At 36.3% G+C, this 18,006-nt stretch overlaps 2 protein-coding genes across 2 annotated transcripts; both read left to right on the forward strand.

The window, feature by feature from the left end:
* The first annotated feature begins 2,673 nt into the window (after positions 1 to 2,673).
* LOC119822228 (olfactory receptor 5B3-like) lies at positions 2,674 to 3,600 on the forward strand. Its single transcript, XM_038341218.1, has one exon. It carries the CDS (start codon positions 2,677 to 2,679, stop codon positions 3,598 to 3,600), a length of 924 nt encoding a protein of 307 aa, XP_038197146.1. The 5' UTR covers positions 2,674 to 2,676.
* A 6,788-nt stretch (positions 3,601 to 10,388) lies between these two features.
* LOC119818754 (olfactory receptor 5B2-like) lies at positions 10,389 to 11,315 on the forward strand. Its single transcript, XM_038336515.1, has one exon. The coding sequence runs from the start codon at positions 10,389 to 10,391 to the stop codon at positions 11,313 to 11,315; it is 927 nt and encodes a 308-aa protein (XP_038192443.1).
* Positions 11,316 to 18,006: the final 6,691 nt, after the last annotated feature.

The raw sequence follows: 18,006 nt of genomic DNA on the forward strand, positions 1-18,006 counted from the left end.
TCTTATTTCTGTGGGATAATATGCTGAGAAAGTAAAACTAAAAATTTAGAAAAGAGAAATATTTTGTCTCAAATAATGGGTTATAAGATGGAAACTTTTGAAAACAATGGTGCACATGAGATTGTACGACCAGTATTGATATCCTTAGAATAAAAACAAACCAATATTCATGAGGAGACACAGGCACAGGGGCCCCAAATGTAGAAATGGTAGTTTGGATAGGGAATTTTCAAGACTTAATGATAACTAAAGTTCTTCATGGTATTATCCCATAGTAATGACAAGATTAGTAGTGAGGCATTCTTAACAGCCAGTATTTTCTTGTTTCTGATATACTACTTTATTTTCACAATACTATCCTAAGTAAGCCTCATTACTATCTTAATTTTATGCATGACAATATGGTTTTTCAAAGAGTTAAATTCATTCTAGGTAGTCTGGACGATCTGTTTTGTTTATCTTTCAAAAACTTTAGTTTTCTGTGTTTTAATTAATGATAGTTTTCATTCCAAACAGCTTATGCAGTTGAATAGGATCCTCAAACACCTTTTAGCTCAACAAATCTAGTATGCAAAATATTGAACAATATTAAGTCAAGATAAAGCCTTCTTTGAGCTAATTATAACTTCATGTTTCTGGGCATATCCTTATTAGTGTACTAGTTGTGCTGTATTGAAATAATGAGAATATAAGTGGAAAGAATTAAAATGCACTTTTATTTCATTACTTCATTAACAACCTTCTAGTATTCAGTAAAAAAACATTTCACATTTAGGGATTAGCCGTTTGCTTGATCATTAATGAGAACAGTTATAACTGTGACCAAGATGAAATTACCATACACTGTATCACTCAGTTCACTGTGATTAAACAAAAGAATACAATTATTTATTGCAATTAAGATATATTAGTTTATATCATTAGCATGCAATGGGCGAAAAGTTTGCCCAGCTCCAGAGCAGAAACTGCTGATTATGTTATTTAAATGTGTGCAAAATTTATATCTCTTGTGCCTCAAAATTTACTTGTATGTAGTACATTATCAAAGTTATTATGCTATTGACAAAGAACAGGCTGATTCCATAGTAGCTCCTGGTAGAGACACACAAGTTAGTTTTATGGAGGCCAGAAAATGTGAACTGGCACATAGATATTTTTAAAAAATAATTTTGAACAGTTGCAAAACTGTCTTCATGTAGCTCACAAATATATGTACTTTTTATTTTTGATAGAAAATCAGTTAAGATTCCACAGTTATCAATTCTTTTATTTACCTTATTCTTTTTTTAAACTTTTGTTTATTATTTTTTTTATTAAAAATTTCCTCCTCTTCCCTGCCTCCCATTTCCCTCCCCCTCCCCCGAGACCCCTAAACCCCTTCCCCTCCCTCCTCAGTTCGAAGAGCAGTAAGGGTTTCCTGTCCATGGTCCTTCCCTCTCCATCCAGGTCTAGGAAGGTAAGCATCCAAAAAGACTAGGCCCATCCAAAGCCAGTAGATACAGTAGCATCAAAACCCAGTGCCATTGTCCTTGGTTTCTCAGCAGCCCTCATTATCTGCCATGTTCAATGAGTCTGGTTTTATCCCATGCTTTTTCAGTCTCAGTACAGCTGGCCTTGGTGAGCTCCCATTAGATCAGCCCCAGCACCTCAGTGGGTCCTGACTTCCTTGCTCATGTTCTCCATAAATAAAGGACATTGAGCCTATAATTCATGATCCTAGAGAAGCTAAATAAGAAGGTGAACCCAAAGAAAAACATATAGTTATCCTCCTGGATATTGGAAGTAGACAAGATTGCCAGGCAAAAAAATGAGAGCTTGGGGATGGGGGTAGAATGGGCATAAGAGGAGTTGGGGAGAGAGAAGTGGGAAGGGGAGTATGGGGAGAGCTTGGGGGATGGAGAAAGAGTGGATATGGAATCAGGGAAGTATATATCTTAATTAAGGGAGCCATTTGAAGGTAGGCAAGAGATTGGACTCTAGAGGGGTTCCCAGGTGTCCAAGGAGATGTCCGCAGCTTATTTCTTGAGCAGCTGAGGAGAGGGGGCCTGAACTGGCCCTTTACTATAGCCACACTGATGATTATCTTGCATATCACCATAGAACCTTCATCTGGCGATGGATGGAGATAGAAACCCATATTGGAGCACTGGACTGAGGTCCCAAGGTCCAAATGAGGAGCAGAAGGAGGGAGAATATTTACCTTATTCTTAAAAGTTTAAGAAATATTAATCCTAGGTCTGGAGATATGGCTCAGAGGTTAGGAGCACTAGCTGCTGAGTTCATTTCTCAGCAACCACATAGCATTTCACAACCATCTATAATAGGTTTGGATGCCCTCTTGTCAGGTGTATGAAGACAGAGCACTTATGTACATAAAAATACATAGATAAATAAGTGTTGACAAAAAACCTTAAAAATTAACCCTATGCATATGAGTGATTTATGTACATGTTTGTCTGTGCATAATGTGTGCCTCATCCTTATGGAGGCTGTAAGATAGTGTTAGCTCTCCTGGTACTGAAGTGACACATAGTTGTGAGCTGAGCTGCCATGTATATGCTGAGTCTATTGGAATAGAAAATCAGTGCTTCTACCTGCTTAGCCATCTCTCCAGACACTTATTCTATATTTTTGAAATATTGTTTAAGGTCTTCTTTTGGTTAAATGATATCAGTAATGGAGAACAAAACAGAAGCGATATGGTTCATCTTGTTGGGACTCACCGATAACTCACATCTGCAGCTTCCTCTCTTCATCACCTTCCTTCTTATCTACACCATCACCCTGGTTGGAAACCTGGGAATGTTTCTGTTGATTCTTTTGGACTCTGGGCTTCATACTCCCATGTACATTTTTCTCAGTAATTTGTCTTTAGTGGACTTTTGTTACTCTTCAACAATTACTCCAAAGGTCATAGTTGGATTCCTTACAAGAGACAAGATCATGTCCTACAATGCCTGTGCCTCTCAGATGTTCTTTTTTTCAACTTTTGCCAATGTGGAAAACTACCTTTTGGTCTCAATGGCCTATGACCGCTATGTAGCAGTGTGTAAGCCTCTACACTATGCCACCACCATGACAACAAGTATGTGTACATGTCTCATCATTGGCTGTTATATCTGTGGTATCCTGAATGCTTCCATCTGCACTGTGGATGTATTAAGTCTCTCTTTCTGTGAGTCCAATGTGGTACACCAATTTTATTGTGATGTTCTAGCAGTTATGATTATATCTTGTTCTGAAAGACGTGTCAATGAACTAGTTCTTATTTATGCAGCCAGCCTCAATATCTTTTGTGCTCTTATGTTCATCTTAATATCCTACACATTCATTTTCACCAATATACTAAAGATGCACTCTGCTACAGGATATGGCAAAGCTCTCTCTACTTGTGCATCCCATTTCACAGCTGTCTCCATTTTCTATGGGACTGTCACATTCATGTATGTGCAGCCCAGCTCAAGTCACTCCATGGACATAGACAAAATTTCATCTGTGTTTTACACGATGGTCATTCCTATGTTGAACCCTCTTGTCTACAGCTTAAGGAATAAGGAGGTAAAGAGTGCATTCACAAAGATTGTATTAAAGTCAAAATAATCTTTACAGCTATGATTTTAATGTTTTCAGTTTCAAAACTTCATTCCTTTCATCTTAACATTTATACTAAATCCCATTTACCTACCCTTCACTGCATTCAAGAATTTGAAGTGACAGTTTTGCCTCTGTAATAATGTGCTGGCTGTCAAAAACAAAACACCTTTTTCAGAAGAGTGAAATCCAAATAAAATGTCTCAGATAACTTTGTCAATTTATTGAAAAAATAATTGAGTATATTATCATATTCATTCATTTTTATTCAACAATCCTTCTGTCACATCAACACATCAATGTATGTAATAAATTACATAAAATAAGCCATTGAGGAGAATACATACTCATACATGTCTTGTGAAAACTCATACAATTGGATGTCAGAAATTTTCCAGAATAAAATTTAACATGGATTTGTTATGTGTCTATTTTCATGTTCATTTAATTGTGCTTAACTCATAGGGACATTCAGATGAACATAGCTAAAATTTTATGTAATGACTAGAATATGAGGATATATTTTTAAAAGAGCTACTTGAAACAAGCAGACTTAGTTTTAACAACATCATTTCTCATTGTTATTTAATTCACTGAGTGTTCTCCTGTATAAAGTCAAAAGTCATGGAAAAGGAAGCTACCTCATTCCTTAAATTAGTTAATGAGTGTCATTTATCCCTCTTTCTTCTACTTTACCCTCTCATTTTCCAAAGCATAGCAACAACCAAGAATTGTACCTAGGGGTGATGTTTCTGAATCACATTGCATAGTAACCCTATAAAGGCAGATGAAAACCATGTGTAGCATTTTTTGCAGTTCCTATTGCACACAAAGGACTGCATTTGACTACCGTTACTGTGAAGTTATTCCCACATAAATTAATCTTTGTTAAACTCCATTCTGTGCTCTTGTGGAGCTCTTTGGTATAACTACATAAACCTAGACAATCAGTTAATTGTTATTGGAAGAAAGCCTTCAAGCTCAAATGTACTAAACCAGCATACCTAAGAACATAAATCTACAGACATTTGCTCTTATACCCCTGAGGTAAATGTAGAAATCTAATTGTTTATAACTAGATGAAAATATATAAAATAAAAATAATATACTTAAATGGGAGGATATCCTGTGTTGCTCCTAAAAGCTATTGAGTTACAAAAATATCAGTGTTGACTATAAAATATTGGCTTGTTAATTGTTGGTCTATAAGTCTGTAGAGGCCAATCTCACTCATGAAATTTGTTGCAAAAATACTAAATAAAATACTGGCAAATTGTTTCCAAGAACACATCAGAACCAGCATCCTCTATGATCAAGTTGTCTTTACTTCAGAGATGAAGGGATGTTTCAACATACAAAAATCTGTCAACATAATCCATCATATAAACAAACTGAACAATAAAAACCACATGATCATTTCATTAGATGCCAAAAAAGCTTACAACAAAATCAACCTCTCTTCATTTGGAGAGAGACGGAATAGAAGGAACATACCTAAACATAATAAAGGCAATATACAGCAAGCCAACAGCCAACATCAAACTAAATGGAGAGAAACTAAAGGAATCCTACTGAAATCAGAAACAAGACAGTGTTGTCTACTCTCTCCATATATATTCAGTATAGTTCTTGATGTTCTAGCTAGATCAATAAGATACTAAAAAGAGATCAATGAGATACAAATCGGAAAAGAAGTCAAACACTCACTATTTGCTGGTGATATGATAGTTTACATAAGTGACTCCAAAAATTCTACCAAAGAACTTCTACAACTCAAAAACATTTTTAGTAATGTAGCAGGATACAAGATTAATTAAAAAAAAAAGCAGTAGCCCTGTAACATGAGGGATTGCTTGTTGGGGTTTCTGTCCTGCCTGGTTTCTGGCTTCCCACCAGGTCCCACAGCCATTTAGCTCCAAAGAAATCACAGAGAGTTCTACAACTTTATAAACTGATTGGCCCATTAGTTCAGGCTTCTTATTAATTCTTATAACATATATTAGCCCATTTTTCTAGTATATATTAGCCACATGGCTCAGTGCCTTTTTCAGTGAGGCAATCACATCCTGCTTCTTCAATGGATGGGCCAGGACTGCGGAGGAATGGGCTTCCCCTTTCCCAGAATTCTCCTGTTCTCTTTGACCCACCTCTACTTCCTGTCTGGTTGTCCCGCCTATACTTCTTGCCTGGCTACTGGCCATTCAGCATTTACTTAAAACATAATTGATGAATATAGACAATTGTCCTGCACCATAGCCCTCCTGTACACAGATGATAAGAGTGCTGAAAGAAATCTGAGAAACATCATCCTTCACAATAGCCACAAATAGCATAAAATATCTTGGAGTAACTCTAAACAAACAAGTGGAAGTCTTGTATGACAAGAACTTTAAATCTTTGAAGAAAGAAATAAAAGACACCAGAATGTGCCCTTGGGAAGGTATAATTAACAGAGTAAAAATGGCAATCTTACCAAAAGCAATCTACAGATTCAATGCAAAGCCCATTAAAATCTCAGTATAATTCTTCATAGACATAGAAAGAACAGTACTCAACTTCATATGAAAAATCAAAAAAGCCAGGATAGCCAAAACAATCCTGTACAATAAAAGAACTTTTGGAGGCATCACAATTCCTGACTTTAAACTCTACTACAGAGCTACAGTTCTGAAAACAGCCTGGTATTGGTATAAAAACAGACAGAGGACCAATGGAACCGAAATGAAGACCCAGATATTAATCCATATACCTTTGAAGACCTGATTTTTGACAAAGAAGCAAAAAATATTAAATGGAAAAAATAAAGCACACATTACAAATAGTGCTAGCATAACTGGATATCAGCAAGTAAAAGAATGAAAATAAACCCTTGTCTATCACCATGCACAAAACTCAAGTCCAAATTGATCAAAGACCTCAACATAAAGCCAGCCACACTGAAACTTATAGGAGAAAAAGTGGGAAGTACACTTGAATGAATTGGCACAGGAAACCACTTCCTAAATATATCCCCACCAGCAGCAGACATTGAGAGAAACAATTAATAAATGAGTCTTCCTGAAGCTAAAAAGCTTCTGTAAAGCAAAGGACATTGTCAACAAGACAAAATGACAGCCTACATAATTGGAAAATATATTTACTAACCCCACACATCAGGCAGAGGTCTGATCTCCAAACTATATAAAGAACTCAAGAAATTATAACACAATAAAAGAACAAATAATCCAATAAAAAATGAAGTACAGACCTAAACAGAGAACTCTTAACAAAGGAAATGTTCAACATCCTTAGTCATCAGAGGAATGCAAATCAAAACAACTCAGAGATTCCATCTTACAGATGTAAGATTGGTCAAGTTCAAAAACACTTATGACAACTTATGCTGGAGAGGTTGTAGCATAAAAAGTAGCATAAAACTTATGCTGGAGATGTTGTAGCATTGCTGGTGGGAGTGCAAGCTTGTACATCCCCTTTGGATGTCAGTGTGGTGAGGAAAATTAAGAAACAACCTTCCTAAGACCAGTAATACCACTTTTGGGTATATATCCAAAGCATGCTCAATCCTGCCACAAGAATATGTGCTCAGCTATGTTCATAGCAGCATTGGTTGTCATAGCCGGAATCTGGAAACAACCTAAATTCCCCACAACCAAATAATGGATAAGAAAAATGTGCTATATTTACACAATGGAGTACTACACAGCAGAAAAAAATAATGATATCTTGAACTTCGCTGGCAAATAGATGAGCTAGAAAACATCATTTTGTGTGAGGTAAGACCCAGAAACACAATTATCACATGTACTCACTCACAATAGGTTTTAAAACACAAAGCAAAGAAAATCAGCCCGCAAATCACCATCCCAGAGAACCTAGATAACAATGAGGACACTAAGAGAGACTTACATAGATCTAATCTACAAGAGAAGCAGAAAAAGACAAGATCTCCTGAGTAAATTTGGAGCATGGGGACCTTGGGAGAGTGTTGAAGGAGAGCAGAGAGGCATGGAGGGGAGCAGAGAAAAATGTAGAGCTCAATAAAAATAGATAAAAAATACTTTATGATCTTTTATAATTGAAAGCGTGAATCTGTCTTTTGTTGGCAAAACTTTATTTCCAAAACTGAAGTGAAATGGTGATAGATGTAGGTATTAAAGAAAAGCACTATCTTTTGAGAGCGAACATTGAGGAGGAAGGAATGATGCCAACATAAAGTGGTATATGGGGATCAAATAAGGGACTTAGAGAGGTGAACCAACAAAAACAACAGTCTGAAATGTCATTTAAAAAGGTTCATTACTTTGCACACTAGTTACTTTACAGTGGAAACTATTTTCAGGATGTATTGTATGAAAGGAGAATCTATTATTAAGAAAAATAAAATATTCATTAAAACTATTTGCTAAGAGTATTTCTTCAAATATGTTACAAAATTCTGCAAATGTGAGAGAAATAAAAAGTCATTACAAATTTGAAATTTCAAAACTAATTAAAACAGTAATTCAAAAAGATATGTGTACATTAAAGTAATTAATGTGGTTCTCATGGGTCATTTTGTGCTTTCTTGACATGATATAGGGGCAGAAACTGCAAGAAGACTCCTAGGGGAACTCTGCGGAGCTTGCCAGGTCTACATAGTTTTCACCAGGTCTGTGTATGGGAGACTCTGAAACACAAATACAACTCCACAACACAGTTTTGAAGGAATGTACTTTATGCCATGCTTCATTGGTTAATGTTTTTATTTCAGTGGTAATAGTTAACCATAAAGACTTTTAAAGAGTAGATTAGCCAGAAGTCTCAACCACGGTGAGTGAAAATATTAAAAGATAAATATTGCACTGACGTACTTTTATATTCATAGGTAAACATTAAACATATGATTTTAAATGGATAATGTATTCTTAATAAATTCACTGAAGTTTCTTATTCAGTCTTACAATTAGAATCTGTGAAATATGTGGTGTATATGACATTACCCATGAAGGAGAGAGAAATTATGGTCAACTAGGACATTGATTCATGTCTATGCACATTTTTCTATTTTTTTCTAAAGATAATTCAGAATCTTTTGAATATGACTACGAGAGCATGTGCCTGCAATCACATTTAGGCCACATTCCATTGCTGAATTAATGTGAATGTGCCTGATCTTGGTTAATAAATTTTTGTCCTCAAGACAACTTATAATGTTGAATTTACAGTAAGAAATATAATTGATGTCAATCCAGGGGTAGATCTGATTTATTGAAAAGCAAAAATATTATTTTCCATAGTTGCTCAAAACAATTTCTATTTTAATAAGTAATATGTAATTACATAAGTAATTTACTTAATGTCTTCATGTAATATGCAAAGTGAAGATTAAAAACTGGAATGAATGACACTGACAGATAGGTTAATGATTTATCTTTAGAATATGTTTATCAATCATTGTAGGCAATAAAGTAAATAGACAATATAAAACACATAGATAGGTAAGAAAAGAAAGTGATCCTTATTTAAATGATAAAATTACCTCAACTGAATTGATAGAGTAGGTCTTTGTTTTATCATTTTCTTGAATTTATATCATTGAGAAGATAGTAGATGCAATCTAACTGTTTAAATCATTTCTTGGCAGGGGAAAAATTTGGAATTGTCAAACTTTACTGAGCTCAGAAGTAAATTGGAAGATATATTTATTTGTTATCCATGTATTACATTGTTTAAAAAGTAGTTTGCAAGCCGGGCGGTGGTGGTGCACGCCTTTAATCCCAGCACTCAGGAGGCAGAGGCAGGCGGATCTCTGTGAGTTCGAGGCCAGCCTGGTCTACAAGAGCTAGTTCCAGGACAGGCTCTAAAAAAGCTGCAGAGAAACCCTGTCTTGAAAAACCAAAAAAAGAAAAAAGAAAAAAAAGTAGTTTGCATATGGGCAAAATATCTTTTTCTTTTCTAATTTAATTTTTTCACATAGTATATTTTGATCATGTTTTTCCTCCCCTAACTCCTCCTATATCCTCTTATCCACCAACTTTGTATTTTTTATATATTTTTCTTTCAAAAGTAAGCAACATCTCACAAATGAAAACTGAACAAACAAAACAAAAAAGTAGGACAAGAAAATACCAAAAATACCACCAAATAAGCAAAAAAAAAAAAACCCTACAATAACCCATGAGGTTTATTTTGCCTAGGCCAACTGCTTCAGGTCATGATACCTGTTCTGTAATATGGTTGATATGCCCAGTAAGATTGCACTGGAGAAATATGATTATATACTTGCCAGTATGTATCAGTTAGAGAAAGTTTTTTGGTTACAAGCTGGACCCTGTATCCACTTTCCTCTCTCTGTGCTAGGGCCACATTTGACTTTAACTTTGTACACTTCTATCATCTTTGTCAATTCTTATGTATATTAGTCATCTTATATCTGAAGATATTTTTTCTTAGAGGCATCTATACCCTCTGCTTTTTACAATCTTTCTGTGTCTTCTTCCACATAGTTCCTTGAGCTCTGTGGGAAGGAGTTTAATGGAAACATCCCATTTAGGACAAGGAGTTCCAAAGTCTCTCACTCCCTGCACAAGGATGAGCACCAATTTTAAACTGCATGTTTTAGATTTAACATCATGTGACCATATACAGGATAGCACATTAAATTGGAATTCAAAGTCCAAGATTTTTAGAGGATCTTTTCAAAGTTGTTACTACAATGCATTTCTATAACTTCTGTTTATACAAATTAATTTCATTTTAATTATTAGCATATTATTTTTCTTTCTAATTGTCACAAAGCATTAAGTTGTCAGAAGACAATGATGGAGAACATGACAGAAGTGACAGAGTTTCTACTGCTGGGACTCACCAAAGACCCAAGCCTACAACTTCCCCTGTTTATCACCTTTCTCCTCATCTACACCATGACCCTGTTGGGGAACCTGGGGATGATCTTTCTAATTTTGTTGGACTCTCGTCTTCATACCCCCATGTACTTTTTCTTGGGTAATCTTTCCCTTGTTGATCTTGGTTACTCTTCAGCTGTCACACCTACAGTCATGATTGGACTTCTAGTAGGAAACAAGATCATGACATACAGTGACTGTGCTGCTCAGTTGTTCTTTTTTGCAGGCTTTGCTACTGTGGAAAATTATCTGTTGGCCTCAATGGCCTATGATCGCTATGCAGCAGTGTGCAAGCCCCTACACTATGCCAGCAACATGACTACAGGTATTTGTACATGGCTGATTGCAGGGTGCTATGCCTGTGGCTTTCTGAATGCCTGTATCTATACTGGAAACACATTCAGTCTCTCCTTCTGTGGATCCCATGTGGTGCATCATTTTTTCTGTGATATGCCAGCAGTCATGGCTCTCTCTTGTTCTGATAGACATGTTAATGAACTGGTTTCTGTATGTCTAGCCAGCTTCAATATCTTTTTTGCTCTCATAATAGTATTAGTATCATATATTATAATTTTTGTAATGATCTTTAAGATGCACTCAGGAGCAGGGCATCAGAAGGCTCTTTCCACCTGTGCCTCCCACTTCACTGCAGTCTCTATTTTCTATGGAACTATCATCTTCATGTATTTGCAGCCCAGCTCTAGACATGCAATGGACACTGACAAAATTGTGTCTGTGTTCTACACCATGGTCATCCCTATGCTGAACCCTCTGGTCTACAGCCTGAGGAACAAGGAGGTCAAGAGTGCATTCATGAGAATAGTATGGAAGAAAAAATAATCATTATAATTATGACATTAAATATTTTTCTTCTTTTGAGTTCTTTTTTTATCTTTTTTCCCATTTATTATTATTATTATTGTTGTTGTTGTTGTTATTATTGTTATTATTATTATTATTATTAAAAATTTCTATCTCCTTTCCTCCTCCCACTTCCCTCCCCTCCCCTCCACCCACATCCCTACTTCCTCCCTCTCCAGGCCAAAGAGCAATCAGGGTTCCCTACACTATGGGAAGTCCAAGGTCCTCCCAATTCCCCCCAGGTCCAGGAAGGTGAGCATCCAAACTGACAAGGCTCCCACAGAGCCCGTCCATGCAGTAGAAAATCAAAGCCCAGCGCCATTGTCCTTGTCTTCTCAGTCAGCCTCCACCATCAGCCACATTCAAAGAGTCTGGTTTGATCACATGCTCCATCAGTCCCATTACAACTGGCCTTGGTGATCTCCCATTAGATCTGTCCCACCGTCTCAGTGGGTGAAGGTACCCCTTCACGGTCCTGACTTTCTTGCTCATGTTCTCCCTCCTTCTGCTCCTCATTAGGACCTTGGGAGCTCAGTCCAGTGCTCCAATGTGGGTCTCTGTCTCTATCTCCATCCATCACCAGATGAAGTTTCTATGGTGATATGCAAGATAATCATCAGTTGTGATATGCAATATTTAAAATTCTTATCAGATCTTATGCATGTACTGTGTTATATTTTAAGCACACTAGTTCAAGATCTGAGTTCTTATTCTGGATAGCATTTTGTCCTAGGAATCAAGGAACATTATATTAGAAACATAATGTTTGAATAAAAATATTTTTTATTCTGTTGTTTGATTTGTAAAAAATATTTTTTACCATCATTGATATACTCAATTATTTGTTTTCACTTTCTTCTGCTATTTTGTGGGAGTTAATCTTAATTCTCAACTTGACTGGATTTTTAATTTCAACTGAAATACACCTCCAGGGATGTGAACTATGGTGTTACTATGTTTTCTGTGTTTTGTTGCAGCAGCCATAATAATCTAATGCAAATAATTTGCTTATTTTTTTCTTGATACTCAGATATTACTCTGGGCTATGTATTGGGATGATTTGACATTAAAAATGCCTGTCCCTGGAGTTACCTTTATTTTAATGCCAGAAGAAATCAAAATATTAATATTAATATTCAGTGACAAAGATAAAAATAATTTGCTAGCAATAAAGCTTTGTGTTAAGTCCCATAATATACATTAATTGCTAGAAGAACAAAACTACAGCTCATATAATAGCTTAAATTTGAGTCAACAGCTGATTAAGCATACTAATATCTCTCTACTACTTCCAAGAGCCATTTTTAGAGCCTAAGTGGATGAGCTCAATAGTAGAGGGTGAAATTACATACTCATTCATAATTTACAACCTCAATACTGGCACCAACTTCTGCAATCTTCTAGTAGCATTATATTGCTTTTGCTTTAATGTTTACTAGGTAGAGGCAGTTCTATCAACTTCTCCTTGGCCTTTACTGCAATTTTTTATTTTTCTTTCTCTTTGGTTTCTCAAGAGAGGGGGCTTTTACCACAATTTTTTTATTTTTATTTTTTTATTTTATAGCATTTTATTTAGCATGGTGAGACGTGAAATAAATATCCTATTTCCTTGGCTCCAGCTTGAAGATTTTGCCCAGTGTTATATTGCGATTCGGTGATCTTTTAGTCAGTTTTCAAACTATCGGTCCTTGAGAACATTCTCTGTCTTCAATTCTCTAATCCATTCTTCTGAATATTTCTAATTTTAGCGGTAATGAGAGCAGTGATTAGACGTCCGTGTGTCTGTCTGTCTCTGTGTGTGTTTGTGTATTTCAACCTCCACCCCCTTGCCTGAAGCTCGCAAACTGTATTGTAGCGTGTAGAGCGCAGACAGGGGCGGAGTGCGCAGCACTTGAGAGAGGCGAGGGCAGTGTAAGGCCGGATGCATTATCTGCTGCTGGCGGCTATTTCTTCCAGCATAACAGGAACCCTTGCTAGAGTGGTGAGCTTGGGCGAGTGCATCTAAGAGGACTCCAGAGGAAAGCCCCGAGAAGCACTGAAGGGAATGCCTCCAGCTACTGGAGTCCCTCAGCCAGAAGGGTAATTCTGCTCTTGCTTTACTGATGGAGAAGCAACGGAAGCTCATTCCTTCTCACTTAATTCCTGCCCTCACTTGGAGAAAGCCAAGGAGTAATAAGAAAGGAGAGGGTTTTAATATAAGTGTTATTAAAATAGCACTTAGGTGGAAGAGAAAAGGCTGCAGCATGAAAAATGCAGAGATTGCAACCCAGACGGACAATAATATCTGCCTTACTAAGAGGGGAAGAAGCCCAGGCTCATGAGATGCTGGCTTGGCAAAAACTGGGCGCTGTGGGTAAACTCTCAAAACCTAGGTCACAATCTGGTGAAGTCCTCACAGGGGATAATTACATGTAAGTTGTGTTAAGTGTCTAATATGTTATACAAACTGCATCTACATGTTCTGTAAATACAATTTGCACCAAAACATCTAAATAAACCAAGAATGAGTGCATAGCCATGTTCTAACATAAGAGGAGAATATTTAGAGGTCTCACATACAAATTTACGGATTAAGTTTGTTTTCATTTAATTTCCTTGACATTATCAGTGCGGGGATTTCATCTTCAATCAAGTCTCTCTTCAAAATCCACTGTGGGAACTGGCTGGAATCAGCATGATTGGACATTTTATTTTTAAATTAGCTTATACAGAAATGGGTTCCTTTATGGGATTTTTATACATATTTCACTCACTCCTGTTCTTTCTATAAATCTACCACAAGCAACATCAACCTTTACTTTATCCCTCCGAAACTTGACATATGCCATCCATAAACCTCAAAAAAAGGCCAGGGGGATTTCCAATCTAACGGGTATTTTTTTTTTTTTTTTTTTTTTTTTTGGTTTTTCGAGACAGGGTTTCTCTGTAGCTTTGGAGCCTGTCCTGGAACTAGCTCTTGTAGACCAGGCTGGCCTCGAACTCACAGAGATCCGCCTGACTCTGCCTCCCGAGTGCTGGGATTAAAGGCGTGCGCCACCACCGCCCGGCTCTAACGGGTATTTTAAAAGTCTCTTTAGCATCTTATATTCAACATAGGACAGTGTTTGTTTTCAAGGACAGTTCTCATGTATCCTATTTCAAGCTTTGACAAAAAATGTAGATCATGGAATGAACTTTCAGGTAAATCTTGCAGACTTACACACACACACACAAGTACACACATTTGCAAACACACATATGCACATACACGTGCAAACACACGCATGAATACATGCAAACACACACATATGAACACACATAAATACATATATAAACACACCAAAACAGGAAACTGATTGAGAATCTGACCTAAGGAATAGGAAATAAAAATGGACTAGTAAAGTTTGAATCTTATCAAACTCATCACTAGCTCTTTAAAATAAAACCACTGTCCTGAAAGTTTCACTTCTAGGCCACAGAATGTTACAGAAAGCAGTTTACTTACACTTCTGAAAAACCCAGGATCCACCAACCTGTGCTAAAGCTATCTGTGTCGGGGCTAGTGTAGAAAGTTCTCGCTCTCTTTCTCTCCTGTGTGTATGTACGTGTGCATATATATTCATGTGTATCTGCTTTTTTGTGTATTCATTTTACCACAATTTTTAATAGTTGTTGAAGAGTCAGGTGAACAAGTTAATTACAATATCAGCTAAGTGTAACTGTTCCAAATGTATACCATGAAAATTAAGAAATGAACATAGGATGAACTGGTTACTGATGAGGTTCATCCGGATGCAAGCATAGGACCTGGGTACAATTATCACTTGGCCTCTATGAAATCCTAAACTTAGCTGTTGAAGTACAGTGAAAGTTTTATTCAAAATTTAGTGCCAATTGAGAGAAATGGCCAATAGTTTTTCCAAATTCTAGCTACCTTTTATCTATGTCATAGTTCATAAAATTCTTGCTCAAAATCTAGGACAATGATTTATAAATTAATTCTAATTCCTGGCGTTGGATGGAGAAAATGACAGAGCCCCACATAGGAGCACTGGACTGAGCTCCCAAGGTCCTGATGAGGAGCAAAAGGAGGGAGATCATGAGCGAGGAAGTCAGGACCGTGAGGAGTGTGTTTACCCTTTGAGACGGTGGGACAGATCTAACGGGAGACCACCAAGTCCAGTTGGAATGGAACTGATGGAACAGGGGACCAAACCGGGCTCTCTGAATGTGGCTGATGGTGGAGGAGGACTGAGAAACCAAGGACGACTGCGATGAGCTTGAACTCTACAGCATGGATGGGCTCACTGTGAGCCTTGTCGGTTTGGTTGCTCACCTTCCTGGACTTAGGGGGAGTTGGGAGGACCTTGGACTTAACATAGTGAAGGGAACCCTGATGGCTCTTTGGCTTGGAGAGGGAGGGAGTGGGGGTATGGGTGGAAGGGAGGGGAGGGAAGGGTGAGGAGGAGGGGAGGAGATGGAAATCCTTAATAAAAAATGAGAAAAAAATGAAAAAAATAACTCAGGACCTGAGAGAAGAATTCAATCAGAAGATAGAAACATTAAAAAGGATTCAAGGCGAATTGAAATTGAATGCAAAAACCTAGCAGCTCAAAAGGAAAACTTAAAAGAAAGTACAGAAGTGTAATTAATTAGGTAAAAGATAAGGTAGAAAATATAGATCAATTAAGTAAGTGATAAGCTATTATTAAACTATAATAAAGGATCACACATGGAATGTAATTCTGAAAACAACAATTGATGACAGAAGAAACCATATTCAGTGGCATAATACAGATTCTCAAAGAGATCATAGGAGAAAATTTCCCCAAATTAAGGAAAGATAATATAGATATGAGAAGTAAACAGATAAGCAAATATACAAGACCAGCAAAGAAAATTTCCATGGCATATCATATTTAAAAAATTAAGCATAAATAACAAATTATTTTGAAGCATAAAGGGAAAGAAATGCAGGCCACATATAATGGAAAACCAACCAGAATAATAGTTGATTTCCCAATAAAAATTTTGAAAGTAAAAGCCTAGAACAAAATTTCTCAAGTCCTAAAATACTAAGATGCTCCCTTTGCTAATATACCTGGCAAATCTGTCATATTTGAAAAAGAAATAAAAAGTTTCATTGACATAAACACGTTAAAATATATTAAAGGAACCAAAAGTAAGGAAAACATGGGAATCTTTATTTTTTAACTAAAGGAAAATGAGCATAGCAGAGAGACAGGGGAAAGAAATATGAAGCCATTATTTATGAAACACAAATTACTGCTGAGAAGACAAACAACATCAAATATTAAAAAAACAAAGACTCAATATACATATTTCTATAATCTCTATCAGCTATCTACAAGAGAGGGATCTTAGTTTTAAGATAGACACCACTGTAGAATACTAGAATGAACAAAATACTTCAAACAAATGAAATGAGAAGTACACAGACATCTTTCTGACTCAAGGAACATTGTGTGTGTGTGTGTGTGTGTGTGTGTGTGTGCGTGTGTGTGTGTGTGTGTGTGTGTGTGTGTGTGTGTAAGAACTGTGAGAACCAGAAGATTAGAAAGTTGTGCTATGAAAATGTGCTGCCTAGTAATGTCAAATCCAGAGACACATAGTTCTACAAACTTTCCTGCCCATACATGAACTGAATAAGTACATTACATATAGTCATGCCAAAGAGGTGGAGGAAAAGCCAATAAGGTGGCAAGTCTGCACTTAGGCAACTAAGAAATTTGCAGAGTAAAAAAAATAATCTTTCATATGGAATAGCACACCAAAGGGTTATCCAATACCAAATGTTCAGTCTTGAATATATACATACAAATAAATTATACAGATGACAAATCAGTGACCCAATAAATGAAATTAGCACTTATATTTCAAATAATTTTAAATATAAATTATTATTATTATTATTATTATTATTTTCTCCAAATAAGGACATGGAGTGACTAAATATATCAAAAAACAAAACCCATCTCTATTTTGTCTACAAGAAACACCTCTTAGTTCTAAGGACAGAAATGGCCTCAAGGTAAAAAGATGAAATCAAATCAGTGGGACCAGGAAGCAAGATATATCATTTTCCTAATATTTGACAAAACAGACTTCAGAATAAAACTATTTTGAAAGGTTAAAGAATGAAAGTTCATTTTATTCAACAAAATAGTCATCCAAGAAGATATTTCTTTCCTAAAAAAATCTACACCCAATTTTTAGTATTGCTTTTATTTTCTTATGAGGTATAAGTCTCTTTAGTTTTCTTATCTGGTCTTGATTTAATTCTGGTAGGTGGTACCTATCACTATAACTTTAATTTCTTTTAGATTTCCAAATTTTGTGGAGTACAGGTTTTTGAAGTATGACCTAATGATTCTCTGGGTTTCCAAAGTGCCTGCTTTCGTTGTCTTCAAATTTTAACTTTATTTTATTTCTATTATTATTATTATTATTATGCTCTACATTTTTCTGCTTTCCTCCCTACCTCTCCTCTCCCCTTCAACCCTCTCCCAAGGCCTCCATGCTCCCAATTTACTCAGGATATCTTGCCTTTTTCTACTTCCCATGTAGATTAGATCTATGTATGTCTCTCTTAAGGTCCTCATTGTTGTCTAGGTTATCTGGGATTGTAAATTAGTTTATATTGAGCTATATATTTTTCTCTGCTCCCCTT

This window comes from Arvicola amphibius, chromosome 1 (genome assembly GCF_903992535.2).
Source record: "Arvicola amphibius chromosome 1, mArvAmp1.2, whole genome shotgun sequence".
In the NCBI taxonomy this organism is placed as follows: domain Eukaryota; kingdom Metazoa; phylum Chordata; class Mammalia; order Rodentia; family Cricetidae; genus Arvicola; species Arvicola amphibius.